Genomic DNA, 10,084 nt, shown 5'->3' with positions numbered 1-10,084 from the left:
GGAGACAGCGGCTCAGGAGGTGGCGGGCGTGGAGAGACCACTGCAAGAAGAGCCACCGCAGACCCTCAGGTTGCAGGGCAGAGGGCTGCTGTTGAGGGGTAGGAGTTCTTGGTGAGCAGGCTGCCAAGAGGGTGCCAAGGCCAAGGAGTTATAGGGCTCACAATTCCTTCCAGGCCCCCTTAGAGGAGATGTGCCATTGCTGGCTGTGCTTGTCCAAGACCATGTTGCAACACATTTGGGAGGTGCTCTCACACCTGGCACTTTGGGGGAGCAGAGGCCATGAGCTTCCTGTGCATATGAAGGTGATGGCATCCCTCAATTTCTATGCCTCCAGGTTATTCCAGGCTCCCAGTGGTGACCTAACTGGGATATCCCAGGCTTCCATGCACGGAAGTGCGTCTGGGCAGGGCAGTTCATTAATTTCGATGTGGGCCGTGCACTGCAGGAGGCCCGGGCTCTCGGTTTCACCCCCATTGCCGGAATCCCAAATATGCAGGGCACAGTGGATGGCACGCACATCGACTTGTGGGCCCCCAATGCAGGGCCGCAGTGATTTGTGAACTGGACAGATTTCAATTCCCTGAACATTCAAATCATGTGCCAGCATCGGCTCAAGATCATGCAGGTCCATGCATGCCAGAGAGTGTCTAAGACAGCTTTATGCTCAGGCAGTCAGACATTCCTGGGCTCGTTGAAGACCAGCCAGGCTGCTGGGATGGCTACTGGGTGACAAGGGTTACCCATTAAGGTCATGGCTGATGACACCTGTGGGAGGCCCCAGACCAAATCGGAGACCTGCTGCAACGAGGCCCATGCAGCCACCTGGTCTGCCCTTGAGCGATGCATCGGCCTGTGAAAATGCTGTTCCTCTGCTTCGACCGCTTGGTGTGGGCCCTCCAGTTTGACCCTGTACATGCTTCATGCATCGTGATCGTTCGCTGTGCTCTGCACAACATCACCCAGCAGCAGGGAGACCAGCTGGAGCAGGAGGAGAAGGGGGAGGAGGAGCAGTAGTGAGGGGGCGAGGTGGGCACCCAAACGCATGAAGAGCCAGAAGAACATTGGGCAGCAATGGCAGCTGCCCAACAAGGAGGGGCAGCGAGGGACGCCTTGATTGCAGCCGGCTTCGGGCAACACACATTCACCACATCCCAGGAGCAAGTGCAGCTGCTATTTCCCCTCCAAACTGAGTGGGGCCCTCAAACCACACCATCACCCTTCCCCTGCTCCTGTCATCCCACCACCCTTTCCCCCAGAAACATTAGACTATATTAATGTGCTTGGGCTGGCAATGGTTACAAGTCTTGTTTGAAGGCTGGAGGATGACGACTTGCTGCTGTGCGCACTGGGAACCTGCCCCTGGTGCAATTCAAGTCTGACTCCTGGCCCAGGTAGCTGTAAGGGTTCGGGTCACATGTACTTTCACCAAGGGGGAGCAGGTGGGGCAGCATTTGCACCAAAGGTCTATTGGATATTGGGGAAGGTAGCGCAGGCACTCTGAAACATGGGCTGAATCTGCAAGGCTCAACGGACAGCACCTCTATGATTGGGAGTCGGGAGCACTGAACTGGGAGAGGGGAATAGAATCATACTCACATTAGTCAATGATGTTCAATTAACAGTTTATTATGCTGTTATCATAAATGATTACCAAACCCTGATTAATGCTGACTTTTACCCATACCCTCTAGTGAACAATTTTCTAACTTTGTGCCGTCTGCTGCTTCTAGGTGCTACCCTAGGATGCACATTGGAGGTGGAGGTGTCTAGCTGTGATGCATGCCCTGTTGCCTGTGATGTCCTTGGCGGATGACCCTTGGGTGGGCGGGTCCTCAAGGGCCCCGGCTGACTTGCGGATGGCACTGATGCGGTGCCACTCTGTTCATCTCGCAGGCCCTGAGATGCCCTGGTGTGAGGAATGGGGGAATCAGTAGGTCTCTGGACGTCTGGGATCTCCTGGGCGGAAGACTCCAGCATAAGCTCCAGCTCTTCCTCCTCCCTTGGGGTGCCCAAAGATCCCAGGAGCACACCCGGGGGCATCAGGGTAGCTGGACTGAGCTCCAGAAGCTCCGGCGTCACCTGGTTCTGCCAGTCTTGAAGATCTAGATGCGTCTGCCTCATGATGTGTGATCCCTTTGCCCTGGCCCTCTGAGACTTGGCCAAACTCCAGAATCTTTCCGCTACAGCAGTCTGTGAGCATTGACGCTCTGGGGCCTCCCAGCAGTAGCTTTCTGAGCCTGGGCTAAGTTGTCGAGGCCCACAGCCACTGTCTGCTGTGTCTCCAGAATGCCAGCGAGAGCCCCAGCCATGGCCAGCAGCGTTTCCCACATGTCCCCAACACTCATGGCCAACGAATGCTGTGCCTCCTGGATGCCAGAAACACACACACCTGTGACCTGTACTGTCTCCAGGATGGCCTGGACCCTATCACCTACGAGGACAGAGCCCTGAGCCAGACTTTCCACTGTGGTTGCCACCCTTGCAGTGTTAGCCTGGGTCTCAGGTCTCACACTGTCGGCACCACCTTCTGCAACAACACTTTGTTTGATTCCCTAAGTGGCCTTGCAGTCGCAGCATGGATGGTTGACAGCCCTTCCACAACTCCCCTGGTTTCCTAATGCATCTTTACCAGCCTTGCGAGGAACAAACCCAGAAGCCCAGCAGCTGGCTTGGGGACAGCTGAATCCTGACCTCCATGTGCCCGAGCCCTCGGATGTGCCCTCCTCCTCCCGATGTGTGTTAGTGGCTGTGATGTGCTCACCAGATCATGACCCAGAAGCCTCAACACTGATGGTACCCAGCGTGGTGCTCGTCTGTGTTGGTGGATTGTGTGGTACAAGCCGGTAATGCGTCAGTGGTGCTGTCCTCAGATGATTCCTCAGTTCCTCCCTCCGAGGTGTCAGTCGGGGGTCATGGGCAGTTTGCTCCAGATCAGCGGGGGCGGTGGCAACACCCGAAGGGCTGGTTCCTATGGGTCCAGAGCTGGAAGAGATAAAACACATTAGGGGGAGGGAGGCAAAGCATTCCATGCAACATCACACTTAGAGGAGGACCAAGGTTGAGGATGCACTTCTGCATGCAGTACATTGATGTGGCTATCAGTGACCATTTCAGGATGGCCCATTAGCCCCTGTCAGCTCCACGGCACTCTCCTCAATGCAACTCGGCTATCGCAAGTCAGGCACACCACCAGCAATCTGTGTCATCTCCTTAACATTGTGAAATTGTGGGAACATAAGGTGGATGGTGTTGTGGGAAATTTACCACTTCGGAGTCAGACTTGGAGGTTTCAACAATACAGTTTTATTTCGGACAAAGCTTTGGGAGAAAGCACTGGTACTCTGCAGTACTTGGCAGCTACCTTCTCAACTACACAATGGTAGCTGATCATTTTTATACCTTTTAGACAATAGGCAGTATGGACATTGGCGGTTAACACATTGTTACAAGTTGAGTTGACAGATACGTACGTTGACAGTTAACACATCGTTACAATCAGACAGGTACAGACATGGATAGTTAACATATTGTTCATAGAATGGATACGTTTATGCAGCTATGTCTTCTATCAATGACTGGTTTCAATCTATACATTTGTTGGTTGATCTTGTTACATTTATGTATTTATGTCCCCATCTGTGGCTGACCTTGTTATCAGACTCATTGTTCTGGGTCTGCTCTTATCTAGCGTCCCTGAAGCTCTGACCAGCTTCCTGCAGCAATTCAGATACTGCAGGTGTTAATCTTTTGTATAACTATCTATGCCTAAAGCCAGTGCCTCTTAATGTCCCTTCCCAATTATCCATTTTGAGTACCAGGTAACCATTTTGTGCCCATCACTTTTAATTCCACCATATCAATAGCAAGCATGAACAATGCGTGGTGCGGTACGCATGCCTATGGCTCAGGTGCTGTGCTGACAGTTTTGGAGAAAGTGATCACCGCGGAAGAGTACTCGTTTAGGGGTACATGGAAGGGGTTAGATTCTGTTCCTGGGGGAAGTGTCATTTGTTGCATGGCCTTCAGATGTCGAAGCAGAAGGGAGGTGCAATACCCAAGGCTCCTATTCAAGAGAGGGTATGATCACAAGCTGGGATTGTGCACGTCAGCACAAAACTAGTTCTCTGCAGGGTAGCAGTGAGGACAATATGTTCAAGGGATGGAGGGATTGCATTCCCATGTTATCCGGATCCATGGGGCTGAGGTGAGTGGGAGCAGATGGAGGGGGGGTGGCAATGAGGTCAGCAATGTGACTGTGGGAGCCTGCAATGAGGACAGCAATGTGTGTAGGGAGTTTATGGGGGCCAGCAATGGGGCCAGTGATGTGTGTAGGGGAGTTGTGGGGGCCAGTGATGTGTGTGTGTGTGTGTGTGTGTGTGTGTGTGTGTGTGTGGATGTGGGTGTGTGTGTGTGTGGTTGTGGGGACCAGCAATGTGTATGGGGTGGGGGGGGGCGGGGGCGGTAGTTGTGGGGGTTAGTGATGAGGCCAGTGATGTGTGTGGGTTTTTGATGGCAGTGATCAGGTTGCTGGGAGGTCTTTTCCGTGATCTCCCAGCGATGGATGCACACATAGGCTCCCACTCCATCTCACCGATTTCAGGTTCTTTGCTTCGCCATCCCCCCCCCCAAACCCCCCGCCCACCCCCCCGCCAGTGTTTAATGAGATTCACAACGGGGTCCTCTGCATTGCACAGAGTGCAAAGATTCCAGTGAGAAGCTGACCTGTCAGAACTGCCATGATCCAAAACAGTTTTGCTATCAGTTCAGCTCTTTTAGGAGAACCATGGTCAACATTTCCAGTCCAGGTGAGTTTATCCAGCACTTTGTTTTTTATTCCAGATTTCTCACATGTGCAGTATTTTGCTTTAACACAGGAACTTGACTTGTCTCTGGAAAAAATACTTGCCTGGGAAGGGGTTAAGTGAATTTGTTTATTCAATGACTGTAAATAATGCAATTTACTCCTGGACTATTCTTTCACTTGAACACTTTCCTCTGCTACATATAGGAGATTCCGTTAAACGTGTCACTTCAAAGCATCTATGGAACTTGGACAGAAACCAGGAGTTGTGTTTTGTCTCACAGACAGGTGCGACTATGCTTTGGATACTTTATAATATACAAAGATATTACTATCCAATTCTTATTTCTATTGGTCTTCCTGGTAAGTCTTTACAATCACCCATTCTATAACTAACACTGCTTTTCCTGTTCAGTCATATCCCATCATCAGTGCTCTCAATATTCCAGTGACATCTGGGTGGTATGGTGACACAATGGTTAGCACTACTGCCTCACAGCGCCAGGGACCCCGGTTCAATTCCAGCCTTGAGTAACAGTGTGGAGATTGCACCTTCTCCCCATGTCTGCATGGCTTTCCTCTGGATGCTCTGTTTGCCTTTAACAGTCCAGAGATGTGTTGATTAAGTGGATTGGCCATAATAAATGCATGGGTTTACGGAAATGGTGGGCTTGGGTAAGATGTTCTTAATATTTTAACAAATTCTTGTGAATTTTAAGGTATGTTGTATGTTGGGAAATTCATGCTGTTTGCTTTAATGTATCTGCAGCTAAATCCAATCCTGCTTTCAATCAACTCAACATTTTCTCTCGATTGACCTCATTTTGTTTCAGCTTTTCTGTGGGAGATAATATCAATATCTTTTGCTTCTCTTTTCAGTATCCCTGGTCCTTTTCTGGCTTTCAGTTCCTGCTTTGTATTTTACAATGTCTGGGATTAGTGATTTTCCTTTTCTGATTTCTTCAGCTTGCAATGTCTTGCTGTGGTCTCTATTCAGAAATAAGCTCACATTCCACTGTTTCCCGCAGTGTGTGGGCTGCTCGTGTGAGGCAGTGACATCTAGTGGGCAGCTGAGTTATTTTTATTCATCAAATGCAAGGGCAGGATTTACTGCCTGTTCTTAGATAGCCTGGGGTATCTATCATTCTGATCAATCTCCCCTGTACCTTTCCCAAGGCCTTTTGTTTGGTTTTCTTGGTAAAGGTAAAAGGGGGAAAAGGTAAAGGGCCCGAGTTTACCATTTTACCGGGCGTGAAAATGTAGTAAAGTTGCGCGTGAGGCTATTAATGGGATTTGCGCCCGCATCCACACAGATGGCCACTTTACCGAGGCCTGGGAATGGCCGCAATCCGATTCGCGCCTCAAACGGGCACAGTAGCAACTTAAATGCATTTGCATATATTTCAGTTAAACTAATGAACTGCCCGCCCAACTTGATCAGCATTTCCTCCTTTACCATTGTGTTTGTGCATCCAGATTTGGTGTGAAACAGATATGCTCGGCAAAAGTCTGTTTTGGGCTCTCCGGCTTCTGAAGAGTTAAGTTAAGCATTTCCAACAGCTCTCTGACTCAGATCGATGGGGTGGGGGGGTGTGCGGGGGGAGGGGAGGAGGAGGAGAAAGGTGGATCAGATCATTATCTGGTGAAGGGAAGGGGGGAGAGAGGCCCAATTATTTTCTGGTGGGGGAGGAAGGAGGAGGTGAGTCAAATGCATCTCTGGTCGGGGGGGGAGGGCAGAGAGAGGCCAGTTCATTGTCTGGTTGTGGGTGGAGGGGAGGCCCGATCATTCTGGGGGGTGGGGGGGAGGGAGGCCAGATGGATCTCGGGGTTAGGGGTTAGGGGTAGAGGCAGAGGACTCTGCTGTCACTCTGCGGGCGATCGATTGGAAAGAAGGGGGCACAAGGTTGTGATCGGTCTGGTTAGCAAGGGGCTGCGGGTAGGTGGATAAGGGGGACAGTTATTTTGTGGGGTGGGGCAATGTCTGTGGAGGCCATCACTCCTACTTTTCACTCCCGGGCCACTTTATCCATGTTTTGCGGCCCAGGAGCGATATGACAGCGGCACGGTTTTCTATTTTTTTCTAACTGCGCATGTGCAGTTTGACAAGGTACCTCATGGTAGGTTGTTGCATAAAGTTAAATGTCATGGGATCCAGGGTGAGGTATCAAAATTGATACAAAATTGGCTTCTTGACAGAAACCAAAGAGTGGTTGTAGAGAATTGTTTTTCAAACTGGAGGCCTATGACCAGCAGTGTGCCTCAAGAATCAGTGCTGGGCTCACTGTTATTTGTCATTTATGTTAATGATTTGGATGTGAATATAGGGGGCATGATTAGTAATTTGCAGATGACACCAAGATTGGTGGCATAGTGGACAGTGAAGAAAACTATCTCCAATTGCAATGGGATCTTGATCAATTTGGTCAGTGGACTGACGAATGGCAAATGGAGTTTAATTTAGACAAATGTGAGGTGATGCATTTTGGTAGATTGAACCAGGGCAGGACTTATTCAGTTAATGGTAGGGTACTGGGGAGAGTTACAGAACAAAGAGATCTAGGGGTACATGTTCATACCTCCTTGAAAGTGGAGTCACAGGTGGACAGAGAGGTGAAGAAGACATTTGGCATGCTTGGTTTCATCAGTCAGAACATTGAATACAGTTGCTGAAGTTGTACAAGACATTGGTAAGGCCACACTTGGAATACTGTGTGCAATTCTGGTCACCCTATTATAGAAAGGATATTATTAAACTAGAAAGATTGCAGAAAAGATTTACTAGGATGCTAATGGGACTTGATGGATTGAGTTATAAGGAGAGGCTAAATAGACTGGGACTTTTTTCTCTGGAGCGTAGGAGGCGGAGGGGTGACGTTATAGAGACCCATAAAATAATGAGAGGCATTGACAAGGTCAATATCTTTTCCCAAAGGTAGGGGAGTGTAAAACTAGAGGGCATAGGTTTAAGGTGAGAGGGAAGAGATACAAAAGTGTCCAGAGGGGCCATTTTTTCACACAGAGGGTGGTGAGTGTCTAGAACAAACTGCCAGAGGTAGTAGTCGAGATGGGTACAATTTTATCTTTTAAAAAGCATTTAGATAGTTACATGGATACAATGGGTATAGAAGGATACGGGCCAAATGCGGGCAATTAGGATTAGTTTAGGGGTTTTAAAGAAAAGGGCGGCATGGACAAGTTGGGCCACAGGGCCTGTTCCCATGCTGTAAACTGCTATGACTCTATGTGCCCTTCAGAACTCCGATTGTTTCAGGCGTACTAAGCCCCGCCCACAGTACAATTCAAACTCGTGATTTTTTTTCAGGCTGAGTGTGTATGAGGGCACCTAATTTCCTAGTCAGATTTGAATTGTGCCCAGATTCAGCACTTGGGATGAAAATGGTAAAATCAGGCCCTAAGTGCCAGCAGTAGGAGATTTACTAAACTGGGACAAGGGATGAGGAACTTCAGTGATGCGGAGAGACTGGAGAAACTGGGATTGTTCTCCTTGACACACAAAGTTAAAGGGAGAATTCATAGAGGTGTTCAAAGTTGGAGATGTTTTGATAGCTGTGCCCTGTATACGCATTTGGACAGTTGGGAAGGTTGGAGGAAGACGCAGATATAAGGCTGTTAACAAGGAAAGAGAGGAAGAAATTTTTTTTGTTGTCATGAATTATTCTCAGCTGGAATGCATAACCTTAAAGGGAGGTGGAAGCACTTTCATTTGTAAATAGAATAAATATTGAAGGGAAACATTTGCAGAGACAAAGGGAAATAGCAGGAGAGTCAGACTAATTGGATGGCTCTTTCTGAGAGCTCACAAATACACAATAGGCTGAATGGCCTCCTTTTATACTGTTGATTTTATTATCTCCTCTCTTTCCTGTAAAACACCATTGCCATCAAATAATTTGGTTAAAGTTATAATTTGTACACAGGAATTCTTTCAGAATATTCTGAGCATGGTTTCTAATTGGTTCTTTTCTTATCCGGACACAGTGAATGTGGTAACGCTTGTTATCTTGTCCCGGGGAAAATGTGGTCTGTCCAGTTGTGTCACCCAGTACTTGATGGCGATGTCAGTGACAGACCTGCTGATCATTATCCTGGATCTGATCATGCGGCGGCTCCCCATTATTTTCTATTTTCAGTTTTTCTTTGTGACCAAGCTGAAAGTGTGTAATATCCATGCTGTGTTGCTCTATGGTGTCACTGATTGCTCCATCTGGTTCACTGTGGCTTTCACCATCGACCGATACGTGGCCATCTGCTACCCTAAGCTGAAAGCCAAATACTGCACCAAGAAAAAGGCAGCTGTGATTATCGCTGTGGTGACAGCCATCTGCTGCTTGAAGAACATTTTCTGGTACTTCATCCTTGACAATGGATACACCCTTCTCCCTTACTCATGGTTTTGTTACATAACAAATCAGGCTTTCTACACACCATTCTGGTCAGCCATTCAGTCGCTCCATCACATCCTCACCCCAGGGCTCCCATTCTTTCTGATTCTGTTGCTCAACACTTTGACTGTCAGAAACATCTTGGTGGCCAACAAAGCCCGTCGTAGAATCCGGGGCTCAAATGTTGTGGGAGGTCAGAAAGATTTGGAATTGGAGAGCCGGAAAAATTCCATTGTTTTGCTGTTTGTCATATCAGGTAATTTCATTGTGCTGTGGATGGTCTTCATGGTGAATTCAATATATGTACGGATTGGTGTTCGCAATTTTGCTCTTTCCCGTATGTCACTATGTGCCCAGGAAATTGGCTTCATGCTGCAACTTTTGAGCTGCTGCACAAACACTTTTATTTATGCTGTGACCCAGAGGAAGTTCAGAGAGGATTTGCAATATGTCGTGAAATGCCCGATCACTTGGATCTTCAGATCAGTGAAACATCAGCAAAAGCCAAATAGTCCCCAACATTAGGTACCTTATGTGATTCAAAAAGCAAACTGTTTCCTCAAGCACGTGTTCTTATTTTATTTATGAGGCCAAGTTAATACTTAACTGTTTATAGAAATTATCCGTTGTACATTTATTACACTCATACTTTAGCTATGATGTTGAAATGGCAATAAAATATCAAACATTCTTATGAAAACAATGCTACAATAATTCACTGTTTTCTGTCACACCATTCATGCAACAAAATTCCCAAAGCTGTTTCCAGCAGGATAATCCAACAACAACTGACCCCATAGAAGAGTCAGAGAGATCACTTTAAGAGTAAGTGTAAAAGAGGAGAGAAAATGGATGAAAATGTTTAAAGGGGGAATCCCAG

The 10,084-nt window shown here is 47.9% G+C and overlaps 1 protein-coding gene across 1 annotated transcript; it reads left to right on the top strand.

The window, feature by feature from the left end:
- The first annotated feature begins 5,097 nt into the window (after positions 1–5,097).
- On the top strand, positions 5,098–9,729 carry LOC145350695 (putative G-protein coupled receptor 139). Its single transcript, XM_080199905.1, has 2 exons — positions 5,098–5,164; positions 8,801–9,729. Exons 1-2 carry the CDS (start codon positions 5,098–5,100, stop codon positions 9,727–9,729), a joined length of 996 nt encoding a protein of 331 aa, XP_080056031.1.
- Positions 9,730–10,084: the final 355 nt, after the last annotated feature.

This window comes from Carcharhinus amblyrhynchos, chromosome 12, assembly GCF_965287045.1.
Source record: "Carcharhinus amblyrhynchos chromosome 12, sCarAmb.v2.hapA, whole genome shotgun sequence".
Lineage (NCBI taxonomy): Eukaryota > Metazoa > Chordata > Chondrichthyes > Carcharhiniformes > Carcharhinidae > Carcharhinus > Carcharhinus amblyrhynchos.
This window is presented reverse-complemented; position numbering and strand designations above follow the sequence as displayed.